The sequence below is a fragment of the Balaenoptera ricei genome, chromosome 12, assembly GCF_028023285.1.
Source record: "Balaenoptera ricei isolate mBalRic1 chromosome 12, mBalRic1.hap2, whole genome shotgun sequence".
NCBI lineage: Eukaryota > Metazoa > Chordata > Mammalia > Artiodactyla > Balaenopteridae > Balaenoptera > Balaenoptera ricei.
The window spans coordinates 43,115,736-43,133,875 of NC_082650.1; the positions used below are offsets into that span (position 1 = coordinate 43,115,736).

An 18,140-nucleotide genomic window follows, 5' to 3' on the forward strand; every position below is an offset into this window, starting at 1 on the left:
TAGGCAACTCTCCTCTCCCACCTAGTTGTACAGCATGAGGATTAAATGAATAAATGTATGTAAAAAGCGCTAATACTGTCTGATGCATAGTGGCCCTCAGCAAATAGGAGCCACATTATACATGTTTTGTATATGTAATAGTTATGTTTACGTGCTTGTCTTTCCTCAGTCGACTTTGATCTCTTCACAGAAGAGACAGTTTCATGTACATTTTATTACTCATAGTAGGTACTCACTAAATATTCATGCAGAGGAAATAGCCTCATTTTAATGAAAAAGAGGTTAAGGTTGTTGGTTAACCTATGCTGTTGCTGATACTAGTAGTTCTTAGGATGGTTTACACTTAGAAATTGCATAGCTTGTGCCGCTGAATTGAACAGATAAAATATAGGGGTAAATCAGTGCACTGGAGCCTGATTCAGAGAGAAAACCCTATACCCTCTGTGGTGACAGCTGAGTTAATGCTATTAGTAAATGATACTGGCAGTATAGAGGAGAATTCTCATTTTGTCATTACTTGGCAATTTACAATATAGTATCTACAAATCTTCTTAAGATCTTGTCCAATAATAGAGAATCTGACTAGCCATTGTTTCTGGTTCTTGGAAAGGAGACTGTAAATCTTTAGAATGTCTCTTTTATTCATGAGCGGTGGAACACACCTGCATTTATGCTAATGAGGTGATTCTTGGGCCCTGCATAGCAGCTTCAGGATGGGGGCTATTTACCATAGAGACCAACCCTGTGATCAGAGGGTTGGGACTTTTGAGCCAGTCCAACCTCCAGGGAGAGGAGGAGGCTGGAGATTGAGTTCAGTGATTTAATCAATCTTGCCCACACAATGAAATTCAATAATAAAAACTCTGGGAACTCCCCAGATTTGTAGCCATTTGGTTAGAAGTGTGGATGGCCTGGGGATCCCACTTGAGTCTGGCATCTGAAGTGAGGCTTTCTTGTTGGGGATCATGCCCTTAAAGCTGTGGAGTCTGATGCTAACTTAAGGTGTTCAGTGTCAGAACCAAATTTCACACAGTGTAGCAGTTGGCCTTGAAACAAAATAGATTTAGAAATTGATTTTATAAAGCTATATACCTAGGTGTAAACAACCAAAATAGATAGAAACAAACTATTGAAACTGTATTTAAATACTCAGATAAGCGGATAAAAATAACCAAACCTTACTTAAACACTTGTGATGGAGAATAAATATGACTCTTGCATTATGGGGTCCATCTCAAAGTAAAAGATGTTCTGCAAATTGCCATGAGCAAACTCCCATATGTTAATTGATCATATCTGTGAAGTTGGAATTTTAATAACTTTTAATAACCATGATATGTACACTTAGGCCTTGCTCTAGAAATATGGTAAGTCCTAGCTTCTAAAGCAGATGAGTTAGAAGGACATTTAATATGAATTCCATTAAAAAAAAATCCACACTATACCAAAGAATCCACCACTGATTTTAAAAGTTTACCTAGCAAAATTATAATGTGATTTTACTTCCACATGTAATTAAATGAGAGACATATACATTGCTGAAGGCTCAAATGATAGCATTTTTTAGTAATAAAATATTTTTAAATTAAGGTATGGACTTTTTTTTTTAGACATACTATTACGCAATAGATTACAGTATAATGTAAATATAACTTTTATATGCACTGGGAAACCAAAAATTTCGTGTGACTGGCTTTCTTGCAATATTCAGTTTATTGCCGCAGTCTGGAACCTAACCTGCAATATCTCCAAGGTCTGCCTTTAAATGTAAAAGCATCCTTTTAATATACTTTGGGAGTATTTTCAGGCTATACTCCCTAAACGCATTTACCGTTCTTCCTCTGACTACTGTTAGGATATTCTCTTTATCACTGATTTTAAGTCATTTGATTAGGATGTTCCTTGGTTTAGTTTTCTTTTTGTTATTTGTGCTTTGGGTTCTTTGGTCTTCTTGGATCTGTGGGTGTGTCATTCTCAGCAGATTTGGAAAAAATTTGGCCAGTTTTCTACAAATACTTTTTCTTGCTCATTCCTCCTCCCCTCACCTCCCCTATAGGGATTCTGATTACACATATATTTGGCCTTTTAAAGAAATCCACAACTCATTGATTCTCTGAGTTTTTGTTTTGTTTCATTTATTTGTCTTTTTTTTCTGTTTCTTTTTGGATAATTTCTATTGGTATGTCTTCAAATTCCCTAATCTTTTCTTCTGCAAATTCTAATCTGCCCTAATCCCATTCAGGATAATATTTATGTCTTCCATGTCTCTGCTTAACATATTATGTCTTTCTTCTAGTTTCTTGAACATATGAAAATAGTTACAATAATTGATTTAGTGTCCTTCACTATTAATTCTGTCATTTGTGTCAGTTCTAGCTCACTTTCAGTTGATTGGCTGTTCACCTTATTGTGGGTCATATTTTCCTGCTTCTTTGAGGTGCCAGGCATTATGAATTTTAACTTGTTTTGGATGTTACATATTTTTGTATTCTTTTTTTTTTTAATTTATTTATTTTGTTTATTTTTATTTTTGGCTGCGTTGGGTCTTGTTGCTGCACGCGGGCTTCCTCTAGTTGCAGCGAGCAGGGGCTACTCTTTGTTGCGGTGCACGGGCTTCTCATTGTGGTGGCTTCTCTTGTTGTGGAGCATGGGCTCTAGGTGTGCGGGCTTCAGTAGTTGTGGCACTCGGGCTCGGTGGTTGTGGCGTGTGGGCTCTAGAGCGCAGGCTCCGTAGTTGTGGTGCACGGGCTTAGTTGCTCCGCGGCATGTGGGATCTTCCCGGACCAGGGCTTGAACCCGTGTCCCCTGCATTGGCAGGCGGATTCTTAACCACAGCGCCACCAGGGAAGCAGTTATTTTTGTATTTTTGCGCTTTGTTCTGAGCCCCAAATTGCCCTCAGTTGGAAATTGCTGCTAACTGATACCCTGTAAATTATGAAGTTTTCCACTCTGGCATTTGGGAACAGGCACAATTCCGGGCCCCATGTGAGCCTCAGGCACTGTTTCTTCTAATCTTTTTGGCTAACATATCCCCCACCCCCACCCCACAACCCCCCCCTCCCCACTTAAAGTAGTTTCTTCACGCATTTGTTAGTTAACACTCAACTGAATACTCAAGGGTGGCTCTGCACTGTGAACTCTAGCTGCCTTGGTTTCTCCAGATTACCAGCTTTGTGTTTTCAACTCAGAGAGGTCACTTTCCCTGTTCAGAGGCTTAGGCTTAAAATGGTAATCTCTGGCAATCTTAGGACTCACATAATTTGTTGTCCACCTCCCAGAAGTCACGGTGACTAATTGCCTGTTGTCCAGTGTCTTGAGAGTCTTTCTTACCTGTATTTTGTTCCATTTTGTAATTATGTCAAGGGGAAGGGCAAAACTGGTTCCTGTTACTCCATCTTGGCTGGAAGAGGAAGTTTAGTTTTCTTTGTAAAGTTTTACATTATTTGAAAATTACCATGTGACTAATCTCTCCTAACTTATCTGTTTCCTGTTTGATGTTTTGTGTGGATGTTCTTAAAGGATAACATATCTGAAAAACAAATAAAAACAGCTCTGAATAGAACAAGCTCTTTGATGCAGTCTGAACTTGCTCCAAAAGTTATTTTGTAAGTAACTTTGGAAAACATCAAGCTATTTGTTTACCCACATGTATCCTTATTATTCCTTGAAAGCACGAGCTCTTGCTCTCTCTTGCTCTCACTCTGTCTCTCATAACCTTAGTATGAGACTTGTTATTAAATTTTTGAAGATTAATGATAATACATAAAGGTCTTAGCATGTTGCTTGGCACATAATGGTTTTCAAATGTTTAAGGATACATATTCACAAAAGTTAAATAATTTGATTAAAATAAGCTATGATCCACTGAGGAAATACTTGAACTTCAGTGTGTCTGGTTCCAGCATGAGGTTATATTAAAATGAAATTTCAGAGCTATCCAGAGATGCAAATCTGCCACCATGTGAGTTCTCCATCGTTGGTGATGTTTATGTGTAGACCATGCAACCTGGATGTTGTAGATAAGAGGCAGGTATAGTACAGCAGTTGAGCTAGATGATATTTATAAAAATACCTCTCACCCAGACAATGAAATTTTCAGAAGCTTCAATTGGTATTAAGTGTTGAACAGAATTTGGACAAATGGAAATAATAATATTAAGGTAAAGACATTCCAGACTGAGATTGAAACAGTTTTTATGTTAGGCAACAAGAAGAAAGAGAGCAAAGCATGACTTTGTTAGAATCTAAGAAGAGTATTCTACAAAAGATTATGTTCTATAAAGTGTCAGAAGTACTCTACAGTATAAACTTTTTCTGTATTTAACATATCTCATGGTACTGTGGTTTAAAAAGATTTCCTATTATGAATTTTAAGATTGATCATACTTTTAACTCTTATGCCAAATTAGAATACTGAAAGTTCTGCTTTTAATTATCACTTAGAAAAGTATATTTTTTATAATTTGGTACCTCAACTTATGTTTTGCAGGCAGAAGCAACAAATTACCCATCTGCATGAAAGAATAAGGGATAATGAATTACGAGCACAACATGCCATGTTAGGACATTACGTAAATTGTGAGGATTCTTATGTGGCTAGTTTGCAGGTAAGATTATAAAGGATTTTGTAGTCGATTTATTAGTAAAACATGTAAATTATATACTAAGCTTGTAAGATTGGGACATTTTTTGGAATTAATAATCTGTTCACATGGTTCTTATTTATATGTGTAGTGAAAGATGTCCAAGTGCTGTTTTCCATCTGTCCAGTTCACACCCTTTCCCCACACAAACGGGAGCTACTATTAACAGTTTCTAGTGTAGCCTTCCAGAGTTGACTTATATCACAACAAACACATATAAATGTATTTTATCCTCCTACCTTCACAAAAAGTATCAAAATAAATACAGTATTCAACACCTTGCTTCTTTCCCTTAATATTATATAAAATTATATAAAATACAGTGATTATTTTCATATCATTACATAGGCAGCATCCCTTTCCTTTGCTTTTACAGCTGCTTGATTTCCCATTTTATGGAGACAGCATAATTTATTCAACCTGTCTCTACTTGTCAAAATTTGGGTTGTTTCTAGTTTGGGACTATTATACATAATCTTATAAAAGTGAAACGCTGTACTCATTAAACAATAACTCACCATTTCACTCCCCGACCCCTGGCAACTACCATTCTACTTCATGTCTCTATAATTTTTATTACTCCAGGTATCTCATGTTAAGTGGAATTATACAGTATTTGTCTTTTTTGTGACTAGCATATTTCACTTAGCATAATATCCTCAAGGTTCATCTGTGTTGTAGCATGTGTCAGAATTTCCTTCCTTTTTAAGGCTGAATAATATCCCATTTTATTTATACCACATTTTGCTTTTCCCCTCATCTTTCAATGGACACTTGGGCTGAATCCACATTTTAGCTATAGTGAATAATGCTGCTATGAACAGTTTTTATATTATTTATTTGAACATGGGTGTACAAATATCTCTTTGAGACCCTGCTTTCATTTCTTTTGAGTATACACCCAGAAATGGAATTGCTGGATCATATGGTAATTCTGTTTAATTTTTTGAGGAACTGCCACACCGTTTTACCACAGTGGAGGTACCATTTTGCATTCCCACCAACAGTGTACAAGTGTTCTAGTTTCTCCACATTGTCACCAACACTTGTTATTTTCTGGTTTTTGATAGTAACCATCCTGATGATATCTCATTGTAATTTTGATTTGCATTTTCCTAATGATTAATGATGTTGAGCATCTTCATGTGCTTATTGGCTACTTCTGTATCTTCTTTGGGGAAAGGTCTATTTAAGTCCTTTGCCCATTTTTAAATTGGACTTTTTGTTTTTTTCTTTACTGAGTTTTAGAGATTCTCTATATATTCTGGATATTAATCCTTTGTCAGATATATGATTTGCAAATATTTTTTCTCATTCTGTGGGTTGCCTTCTTATTCTGTTGATAGTCCTTTGTGTCTTTTCACGCACAAGATTTTTAAATTTTCACAAAGTCTGATTTGTCTACTTTTCTTTTATTGCCTGTGTCTTTGGTGTCATAAACCAAGAAATCATTACCAAATCCAGTGTCATGAAGCTTTTGCCACATGTTTTCTTCTAAGAGTTTTATAGTTTTAGGTCTTACATTTAGGTCTTAGATCCCTTACAAGTTAATTCTTGTATATAGTGTTAGGTAAGGGTCCAACTTCATTCTTTTTGCATGTGGATATCCAGTTTTCCCAGCATCATTTGTTGAAAAGACAATCTTTTCCCCATTGAATTGTCTTGTCAAAAGTCATTTGACCATATATGTGAGGGTTTATTTCTGGGTTCTCTATTCTATTCCATCAGTCTATATATGTCTCTCTTTATGCCAATACCACACTGTTTTGATTACTGTAGCTTTGTAGAAAGTTTTGAAATCACAGAGTGTAAGTCCTCCTCTGTCCCCCTTTTTCAAGATTGTTTTGGTTATTTGTAGTCCCTTGAGATTCTATATGAATTTTAGGGTGGGTTTTTCTATTTATGCAAAAAAAATGTTATTGGGATTTTGATAGGGATTACATTTGAATCTGTGGATCACTTTGAGTAATATTGACATCTTAACAGTATTAAGTTTTTCAGTCCATGAGCATGGGATATATTTCCATTTATTTGTGTCATCTTCAGTTTCTTTCAGCAGTGTTTTTTAGTTTTCATTGTACAATTCTTTTACTTCTTCGGTTAAGTTACATCTTAAGTATTTTATTCTTCTTGATACTATTGTAGATGGAATTGTTTTCACAATTTCCTTTTCAGATCATTTATTAGTGTGTGTAGAGATGCAATTAAATTTTCTGTGTTAACTTTGTATTCTGATACTTTGCTGAATCCATTCTTTTTTTTTTTTTTTTTTTTTTTTTAATTTCTCCAGCTCAAACCCAGGAGGGTGGAGATACATTTTTTTAAAATATTTATTTAGTTATTTATTTGGTTGCACTGGGTCTTAGTTGCGGCAGGCGGGCTCCTTAGTTGTGACATGTAAACTCTTAGTTGCAGCATGCACATGGGATCTAGTTCCCTGACCAGGGATCAAACCTGGGGTGCCTGCATTGGGAGCATGGGGTCTTACCCACTGCGCCACGAGGGAAGTCCCTGAATCCATTCTTTATTGCTAAAGAATGTGTATGATCATATCATCTGTGAACAGTGATAATTTTACATCTTCCTTTTCAATTTGGATGCCTTTAATTTCTTCTTCTTGCCTAATTGTTCTAGCTAGAACTTCCAGTACTCTGTTCAATAGAAGTGTTGTAAGTGGGAATCCTTTTTCCTGATCTTAGAGGAGATGCTCTCAGTCTTTCACCATTGAGTATGATGTTTGCTGTGGGTTTTTTCTATATAGCTTTTATTATGTTGAGTAGTTTTCTTCTTTTCCTAGCTTTTTGTGTGTTTTTATCATAAAAGGGTGTCACATTTTGCTACATGCTCTTTTCAGCCTCAGTTGAGATGATTGTTTTTCTTTTTTCTTTCATGCTCTTTTTGTGCTGTATAATAGCATTGATTGATTTTTGAATGTTAAACCATCCTTACATTCCAGGAATAAATCCCACTTAGTCATGGAGTATAATCCTTTTTATATACTGCTAAATTCAGTTTGCTAATATTTTGTTGAGGATTTTTATATCAGTGTTCAAAAGGGTCGTTGGTCTGTAGTTTTCGTGTAGTGTCTTCATCTGGCTTTGGTATCAGAATAATGCTGACCTCAGAATGGGTTAGCAAATGTTCCATCCTCTTCCAGTTTTTAGAAAAGTTTGAGAAAGATAGATATTAGTTCTTCTTTAAATGTTTGGTAGAATTTGCCAGTGAAGCCATCAGGTTCAGGGCTAGGGCTTTTCTTTGTTTGGAGATTTTTTTTTTTTTTTTTTTTTAAGAAATTCACATTCTTTTATTTATTTATTTATTTATTTATGACTGTGTTGAGTCTTCGTTTCTGTGCGAGGGCTTTCTCTAGTTGCGGCAAGTGGGGACCACTCTTCATCGCGGTGCGCGGGCCTCTCACCATCACAGCCTCTCTTGTTGTGGAGCACAGGCTCCAGACGCGCAGGCTCAGTAATTGTGGCTCACGGACCCAGTTGCTCTGTGGCATGTGGGATCTTCCCAGACCAGGGCTCGAACCCATGTCCCCTGCATTGGCAGGCAGATTCTCAACCACTGCGCCACCAGGGAAGCCCTGTTTGGAGATTTTTGATCACTGATTCAATCTCCTTACTAGTTGTAGGTCTACTCAGATTTTCTACTTCTTCATGATTTAGTGTTAGTAGGTTTTGCTTCTAGGAATCCGCCATTTCATCTAGTTTTTCCAATTTGTTGAACAGTTAATTCTTTATACTACTCTTTTATAATCCTTTTTTTGATAGAATCGATATTGTCTCCATTTAAATTTCTAATTTTAGTAATTTGAGTCTTCTTTTTTTCTTAGGCCATCTAGGAAAAGGTTTGTTAATTTTGTTCTTTTCAAAGAACCAACTGTTGGTTTCATTTATTTTCTCTATTATTTTTCTATTCTTTATTTCATTTATCTCTGCTGTAATCTTTATTTTCTTCCTTCTGATAGCTTTGGATTTAGTTTGTTCTTCTTTTTCCATTTCCTTATGTTGTAAAGTTACATTGTTGATTTGAGATCTTTTTCTTGTTTTCTCCATATGGATTTAATATGTATTTCTCCTAAGACTGATGTTGAACTTCTTTTTATATATTTAAGACCCATTCATGTTTCTTTTTCTGTGAATTGTTTTTTCGTATTTTTTGCTTATTTTTTCTGTATTGTTTTTTTTGCTTATGGATTTTATGAACCCTTTAATGGAGAAAAGTTAGTTTCTTTTACATATAATTTGATTTGAAAATGCATTTTCTGAATTGTTGTAATATTTTCATTCTATTTATATCATTTTCTCATTTTTTTCCTTCATCTATTGTTTTCTACCATGAAGTCTCTCTAATTCTGATGAGTATTTTATAAATAAACCATTTTGGAAATGAACCCATTTAACAAACAATTATTAAACATCCACTGTGCTAAATTCTGAGGTCACAAAAGTGAAAAATAGTTCCTGCCTTCATGAATCTCAAACTATAAAGGGAGAGACCATATAGGTAAACACATTTACCCAATCCTTAAAAATTTATTATGATTCCTATAGATTAGGCATTGTCTAGGTACTAGGAATAGAAACGTGAACGAGATTGGTTTTGTCCTTGAGAGTACAGTCTAATGGGAACACAGACATAGGGTCTATGACGCCTCATAACAAAATTTATATGGCCAGAAGGACTACTTTCTCAAATTATTACTGTTTTTAAGAATTGTCCTTAATATTTGTTTTTATATATTTCTATGTAAACTTTATAATTGGCTTGTTTATTTACAAAAAGAAGAAAAACCATTGGTAGATTACTTAATGGTGGTATGTACTTCTGTTTGGTCACTTTCATTAATATCTTTATTCCTAGAATTTAAAAAAATCAACTTAAGTGGAATTTTTTCCCCCATTATATTTTCAAACTTGTAGTTTTATTAAAGGCATTGTTATATTAAAATCGGGACATATTAAAGACCAAATAGCTATCAGACTTATTTGAGGCAGAGGCACTTAACAGAGATTCCAGCTTGTTTATCATACTTCAGTTACTAATGCATCAAATACCTTGTTATTATGTGGTTTCATCTTCAAGTTCCATCACATGATAGCAAGGCTCTGTCATACTGAGATTAATAGTGTACAGTTATTCGACAGTGGTATTTCTATACTACTTAAGTAGTATAAGTTGCTTTGATAAGGGTATTTTAATAGAATCATGCAGTTTCTCCTTATAACTTTATTATTCTGAATAAAGGTTTTACTTGAATTATGCAATTATTATTACATTACCAAAAGCATTTAAAACTTACATTATCTGCAAGCTGAAGAAAATGTTTTTTGACACAGCATCAGGCCAGAAGAGGGCTCTCTAAGTCAGTCCGAAAGGACAGATAGAAATATCTGGAAAGGTAAGGAAAATGGACTGCTAAAAATATTAGAAGAATTTTAAATTATGTGGGGAATTAAAATATTGTTGAGAAATTCATTTTAAAAATAAGTGCAATTAATAAAAGGAAATACAAGGAAAACCCTAAGTACTAAATGGATATGATAAATATATAAGATAAACTTTTTTCCAGGAGATTGATACAGAGAGTGGATAAAACAGCAAAAGTTTAGGAGAATCAACTAATAAGATAATAAAATTTTCTTTAGTGAAGGAATTTTTTTGGCATGTGAATAGTGTTTTTATTTTTCTTCACTTTTTCATTGAACAGATTTGACATGTAATATATGGTGTAAGTTTAAGGTGTGTGGCATGTTACTTTGATACATTTGTATGTAATATGATTGCTATTGTGGTATTTATCACATTACATAACTATATATAGTACGATATAATTGTCTGTATTCATTACACTGTGCATTAGGTTTTTATGGCATATTTACTACTTGTTAAAGTTTTACCCTTAAACACCATCACTCTTATCCCCTGTGGGAGCTCCCCCCCCATCCCTGGTAAGGAGGTACTCTTATGTTTTTTACAGGTTTAACTTTTTTAGATTCCACATATAAATGGTATCATACAATACTTGCCTTTCTCTGATTTATCTCACTTAGCATAATGTGCTCAAGGTCTATCCATGTTGTCTCAAATGGAAGATATCCTCCTTTCTCATGGCTGAGTAATATTCCATTGTGTGTTACATCTTTTGTCGATTCATCTGTTGATGGGCGTTGGGCTGTTTCCATACCTTGGCTGTTGTGAATAATGCTGTGATAACCATGAGGGGCGCATGTATCTTGTAGAAATCCTGTTTTCATTTCCTTTGGGTATATGCCCAGAGATGGAATTGCTGGATCGCATGGTAGATTTGTCTTTTATTTTTTTGAGGAGCCTTCATATTGTTTTCTGTAGTGGCCACGCCAATTTACATTCCCACCAACCAAGTTTAAGGGTTCCCTTTCCACCACATCCTCACCAGCACTTGTTGTCTTTTGTCTTCTTTGTGATAGCCATTCTAATAGGTGGGAGGTAAGATCTCATTTTGGTTTTGATTTGCATTTCCCTAATGATTAATGATGTTGAGCATTTTTTCATGTGTCTGTTGGCCATTTTGATGTCCTCTTTGGAAAAACGTCTATTTAGTTCTTCTGCCTGTTTTTTAATAGATTGTTTTTTGAGTTGAATGAGTTTTTAATATATTTTGGATATTAACCCCTTATATGATACAGGGTTTGCAAAATGTTCTCCCATTCTATAGGTTGTCTTTTCATTCTGTTAACTGTTTCTTTTGCTGTACAGAAGCTTTTGAGTTTGATTAGTCTCATTTGTTGAGTTTTGCTTTTGTTGTTTGTCCTTTTGGCATCATGTCAAAATCATTGCCAAGACAAATATTGATGAGCTTCTTCCCTATATTTTCTTCTAGCAGTTTTATGGTATCGGGTCTTATGTTTAAGTCTTTGGTCCATTTTGAGTTAATTTTTGTGAGTGATATGAGATAGGGGTCCAGTTTCATTGTTCTGCATGTGTTTCTCCAGTTTTCCCAGCACCATACCCATTGAGTATTCTTGGCTCCTTGTTGAATATTAGTTGACCTTGTATTCTGGTGTTTAATTCTGGGCTCTCTGTTGTGTTTCATTGGTCAATGTGTTTATTTTTGTGCCAGTACCAAACTGTTTTTATTACTATGGCTTTGTAGTGTAGTTTGGAATCTAGAAGTGTAATGCCTCTGGTTTTGTTCTTTTTTCTCAGTATTGCTTTGGCTGTCCAGGGTCTTTTTAGGGTTGTTCTATTTCTGTGAAGAGCAACAAAGGAATTTTTTCCTTGGATTTATGAACATTATTTTTTGTGCACAACATTTTGTATGTGCACATTTTTTGGGTCCATACTTGTTCATCTTAATTCCCTAGTATATTTAAAAAGTGGGGGGCTTCCCTGGTGGTGCAGTGGTTAAGAATCCACCTGCCAATGCAGGGGACACGGGTTCAAGCCCTGGTCTGGGAAGATCCCACATGCCGCGGAGCAACTAAGCCCATGTGCCACAACTGCTGAGCCTGTGCTCCAGAGCCCATGAGCCACAGCTACTGAAGCCTGTGCACCTAGAGCCTGTGCTCTGCAATGGGAGAAGCCACCGCAATGAGAAGCCCACGCACCACAATGAAGAGTAGTCCCCGCTCACTGCAACTAGAGGAAGCCCACACGCAGCAATAAGGACCCAACTCAGCCAAAAATAAATAAATAAAATAAACAATTTTTTTAAAAGGGAATTATACTTTTACTATTCTGTATATTCTAGGTTTAAAAAGCATATTTTTGAAATAAAATGACTTTTTAATTAATTTATAGATGAAAAACATTATTGAGAAGTAACTTCTATTTGCCTATTAAAAACTGAATAACCTTACAATCAAAATGAACTAGACATTGCTAAGTCTCATAGGCAGAAAATGAGAACCAGGTCTTTATCCTAAAATCCAAACTTCCTAGGTTGTTTCAGTAGTAGAATTGGTAGAACCAAGGAGTAATTTGTACTTATAATGCCTTAAACCAAAATTTTAACCTGTGGTTAACAGGCTTGCATGGAAAAACCCCAAATGTGAAAGACCCTTTTTCCTTTTGTTAAAAACTGAAGAAGAAAGAGAATTCTTCTTGTGAAAGACCAATTAAATAATGGTTATTCTTTTTAAGCTTTATTGATGCATCATTCCTTTTTTCTTCCCATTTATATCATTTTTTTCTATTCCTTTTTCCTTCAGCTATTTTTTTCTACTACCAAGTCCTTTGGTTCTAATGAACATTTTATAAATGAGTCCCACCTTTGCAAAGGAACTTATTGAACAGAACATAAACACCTAATGTGTTAAATACTGGGCCCACAGAAGTGAAGAACAGTTTCTGTCTTCATGGAACTTGAAGTTCACAAAGGGAGACTATATCAAAAAACATGTTTATCCATTTCTTCAAAAATTATGTTTGCTATGGATAAGGCACCATTTAGGCTCTAGTAATACGTGAATGAAGTTGGTCTTTCCCTCATAGTGTGTACAATCTAATGAGGAACACAGATAAACATCAGACAATTGCCGTATGTTGGAGGTGCCCAAGAGGGATATATTTGAAGAGCTATGGGCACCCGTACTAAGAACATATAAACCAGCCTTCCAAAGGTCAGGTCAAGCTTCCCATAGGAAGGGATATCTAGTCCAAGAACCTGATGGATTAAAAGAAAATAGCCAGAAGAAGGAGGTAGCAGAATCGTGTTTGCGGCATAGTATACTGCATGCAGACAGGCTTAAAGGCAAGAAAGGAGGTAATCATTTGGAAACTACAAATTATTCTGTAAGGATGAAGTATATAATGAGAGAAGAGTAGTGGTAAGAGATGTGGTTGAAGAGGTAAGCAGGGGTCAAGTTGTATCAAAGGCTTGAGAAGTAAGGGCTCCATTTGTCTCCAATTTAGGGACAATTCCAGTCAATGTCTGTTGAATTAGCATAATTATTAATAGCACCCTCTTTCACTCACCCAGATATCTTAGTTTGGTTATTCCAATGGCATAATAGAGACTGGATTTAAGATGGATGGTATTGGAGACAGGGAAACAGTCTGGAGGCTATCTCAGTAATCTAAAAGTTAAGTGAATACCTGCATTTTAAAACAATGTTGGTCAGGATGAAAGGAAGAGTACTTATTAAACATCTGTGTGACCAAGCATGGACTAGATGTAGTGACATTAACGTGGTGAGAGAGATAATTGCCTAGTTTCAGATGGGTGAAGTTGATTGGTTTACACTGTCAATGACCAGGTTAGAGACTACTCCATTAGGAATAGGTTTAGAAGAGAAAAATAATGAGTTCAGCTTATGTATTATAAATTTGGGACTGAGATGAAGAATGAGGTTGGATTCCTGGGTAGAGGTCTGAGGGAGAGATTAGAGATTTAGGAGTTGTCCATCTACCTGGGTAGTTGTTGGATCCTTGGGCATGATCTGGTGTTGCAGGGAGTGAAGAAAATGGGATTCAGAAGTAAAGACAGGAACAATAGTGTTCTACAGGGTAGTAGAAGAGCACAACTTGTGAAGGAGAATGGGAGGTGGTGTGGGGTATTGTCATAGAAATGAAGGGAAGAAAGGCTTTCTCCAGAATGAGTGGTTGTTTGACATTAGAGAAAGTAGGTATAAAGGCTGAAAACATCTTATTAAATGTAGAAATTAAAGCTCTTCGGCTTCAGTCTTCTCTGTCTGCTTAATTTCATCTAGAGGTTCAACTACAGCTCGTCTTGCTGCAAAACAAATTTCCGTAGTGCAAATGTGCTCATACACAAATGATAAATAGGAGAACGATGTCAGCATAGTTTTCAAGTCTCACTGGTTCATCTGTGGCTTTGTTTTGTTTTGTTTTCTAGGCAAGGGGAGTTAGAATAATGGGGGTAAAATTAGTTTTTGGCAGGCTGTAAAAAAGACCTAGGCTCACCTATTGCATTGGCAGCAGAAGCCTCTTCAAGCTTCATTTAAAGAAAATTATGAGTGCCTGTCCTTCCTTGAGAGATGCACTTCCTCTGCTAGTGGTTTTCAATTCATGGCAGGTTACATTGCCTCCTGCCCATCTGGATGGCTGTCCCTCTATTACAGAGTTCTACCTTCATCATCTCAACACCCACCAGACCTGCTCTGATCAAAGCGACACCAGCATTTTGGCTGTATTTAATATCAACCATGGCTGCCTGCCCAGAATGTTCAACTTACTCCCTGGTTACTGTCTTCATTAGTGATCTGCTATAAAGTTGGATAGGTTTTGAGTGGATTATTCATATTCTTACTTTTCCATAAGCCCTATTATTTTTAGTTCATAATTTTCTAGTGGTTTTCCACTAATGTGTATATTTAATTGTAATAAAAACACCTTTATTAACTTTTTTGTAAAATTAGTAAAGTATATAGTTTAGGGAACTTTTAGGTTCACAGCAAAATTGAGCAGTAAGTACAGAGAATTCCCATGCTGTGTTCCCCATACACCCACAGCCTCCTCCACTATTGACATCTTGTATCACAGGGTACATTATTACAGTTGAACCTATATTGACATGTCCTTATTACCCAAAGGCCATAGTTTACACTGGGGTTTGTTCACACTTGGTGTTGTACATTCTGTGGGTTTGGGCAAATATATAATGACCTGTCTCCACCATTCTAGTATCATACAGAATAGTTTCACTGCCCTAAAAATCTGTGTACTCTGCCTGTCCTGCCTCCCTCCCCCTTAACCTCTGGCAACAACTAATCTTTTTAGTGTCTAGTGTTTAGTTTTGTCTTTTCCAGAATGTCCTATAGTTGGAATATAGCCTTTCAGATTGGCTTCTTTTGCTTAGTAATACACATTAAAGTTTCCTCTATGTCTTTTCAGGTATTGATGGCTCATTTCTTTTTAGCACTGAATAATATTCCATTGTCTGGATGTACCACACTTTATTTATCCATTCACCTACTGAAGGAGATTTTAGTTGATACCAAGTTTTGGCAGTTGTGAATAAAGCTGCTAATAACATGCATGTGCAGATTTTTGTGTAGGCATAAGTTTTCACTTCCTTTGGATAAATATCAAGGGATATGATTATGGATCATGTGGTAAAAGTATGTTTAGTTTTTAAGTAACTGCCAAACTGTTCCAAAGTGACTATACCACTTTGCATTCCCACTAGCAATGAGTGAAAGTTCCATATCTTCACCAGCATTTGATATTGTCAGTGTTTTGGATTTGTGCCATTCTAACAGGTGTATAGTGGTAGCTCATTGTTGTTTTAATTTGCAATTCCCTAAAGGCGTATGATGTTAAACACCTTTTCATATGCTTATTTGCCATCTGTATATTTTCTTTGAGGTGTTTGTTCAGATCTTTTGCCCCTTTTAAATTGTGGTGTATTTTTTTTATTATTTAATTTGAGTGCTTTGTATATTTTGGATACAAGTTCTTTATCAGATGTGTCTTTTGCAAATATTTTCTTACAGTATGTGGGTTGTCTTTTCATTCTCTTGATATTGTCTTTTGCATAGCAGAAAATTTTAATGAAGTCCAGCTTATCAGTTGTTTATTTTATGGATCATGCCTCTTGGCAGTGTATCTAAAAGTCATTGCCATATCCAAGGTCATCTGAGTTTTCTCCTATGTTATCGTTTTTTTTTTTTAACATCTTTATTGGAGTATAATTGCTTTACAGTGTTGTGTTAGTTTCTGCTGTATAACAGAGTGAATCAGCCATATGCATACATATATCCCCATATCGCCTCCCCCTTGCATCTCCGTCCCACCCTCCTTATCCCACTGCTCTAGGTGGTTGCAAAGCACGGAGCTGATCTCCCTGTGCCATGCAGCTGCTTTCCACTAGCTATCTATTTTACATTTGGTAGTGTATATATGTCAGTGCCACTCTCTTACTTCGTCCCAGCTTACCCTTCCCCCTCCCCATGTCCTCAAGTCCATTCTCTACGTCTCTGTCTTTATTCCTGTCCTGCCCTTAGGTTCATTAGAACATTTTTTTTTTTTTTAGATTCCATTTATATGTGTTAGCATACAGTATTTGGTTTTCTCTTTCTGACTTACTTCACTCTGTATGACAGACTCTAGGTCCATCCACTACATCACTACAAATAACTCAGTTTCATTTCTTTTTATGGCTGAGTAATATTCCATTGTATATATGTGCCACATCTGCTTTATCCATTCATCTGTCGATGGACACTTAGGTTGCTTCCATGACCTGGCTATTGTAAATGCTTGATATGATTTCAATTTTCTTAAATTTACTGAGACTTGATTTGTGACCCAAGATGTGATCTGTCCTGGAGAATGTTCTGTGCACACTTGTGAAGAAAGTGTAATCTGCTGTTTTTGGATGGAATGTCCTATAAATATCAATTAAATCTGTCTGGTCTATTGTGTCGTTTAAAGCTTGTGTTTCCTTATTAACTTTCTGTTTGGATGATCTGTCCATTGGTGTAAGTGAGGTGTTAAAGTCCCCCACCATTACTGTGTTACTGTCGATTTCCTCTTTTGTAGCTGTTAGCAGTTGCCTTATGTATTGAGGTGCTCCTATGTTGGGTGCATATATATTTATAATTGTTATACCTTCGTCTTGGATTGGTCCCTTGATCATTATGTAGTGTCCTTCCTTGTCTCTTGTAACATTCTTTATTTTAAAGTCTATTTTATCTGATATGAGGATTGCTACTCCAGCTTTCTTCTGATTTCCATTTGCATGGAATATCTTTTTCCATCCCTTCACTTTCAGTCTGTATGTGTCCCTAGGTCTGAAATGGGTCTCTTGTAGACAGCATATATATGGGTCTTGTTTTTGTATCCATTTAGCGAGCCTGTGTCTTTTGGTTGGAGCATTTAATCCATTCACATTTAAGGTCATTATCTATATGTATGTTCCTATGACCATTTTCTTAATTGTTTTGGGTTTGTTTTTGTAGGTCCTTTTCTGCTCTTGTGTTTCCCACTTAGAGAAGTTTCTTTAGCATTTGTTTTAGAGCTGGTTTGGTGGTGCTGAATTCTCTTAGCTTTTGCTTGTCTCTGAAGCTTTTGATTTCTCCATCGAATCTGAATGAGATCCTTGCTGGGTAGAGTAATCTTGGTTGTAGTTTCTTCCCTTTCCTCACTGTAAGTATATCATGCCACTTCCTTCTGGCTTGTAGAATTTCTGCTGAGAAATCAGCTGTTAACCTTATGGGAGTTCCCTTGTATGTTATTTGTCGTTTTCCCCTTGCTGCTTTCAATAATTTTTCTTTGTCTTTAATTTTTGCCAGTTTGATTATTATGTGTCTCGGCGTGTTTCTCCTTGGGTTTATCCTGTATGGGACTCTCTGTGCTTCCTGAACTTGGGTGGCTATTTCCCTTCTCATGTTAGGGAAGTTTTCAACTGTAATCTCTTCAAATATTTTCTCGGGTCCTTTCTCTCTCTCTTCTCCTCTGGGACCCCTATAATGCGAATGTTGTTGCATTTAATGTTGTCCCAGAGGTCTCTTAGGCTGTCTTCATTTCTTTTCATTCTTTTTTCTT

At 36.0% G+C, this 18,140-nt stretch overlaps 1 protein-coding gene across 8 annotated transcripts in view; it reads left to right on the plus strand.

The window, feature by feature from the left end:
• Window positions 1-18,140, plus strand: part of CEP85L (centrosomal protein 85 like) — a 273,038-nt gene that overhangs the window by 207,308 nt on the left and 47,590 nt on the right. For all 8 annotated transcript variants that reach the window (XM_059941329.1, XM_059941334.1, XM_059941336.1 and 5 more), the window contains one exon: window positions 4,490-4,607. In XM_059941329.1, coding sequence (XP_059797312.1) covers window positions 4,490-4,607 — 118 coding nt within the window. The remainder of the gene's footprint in view (window positions 1-4,489; window positions 4,608-18,140) is intronic.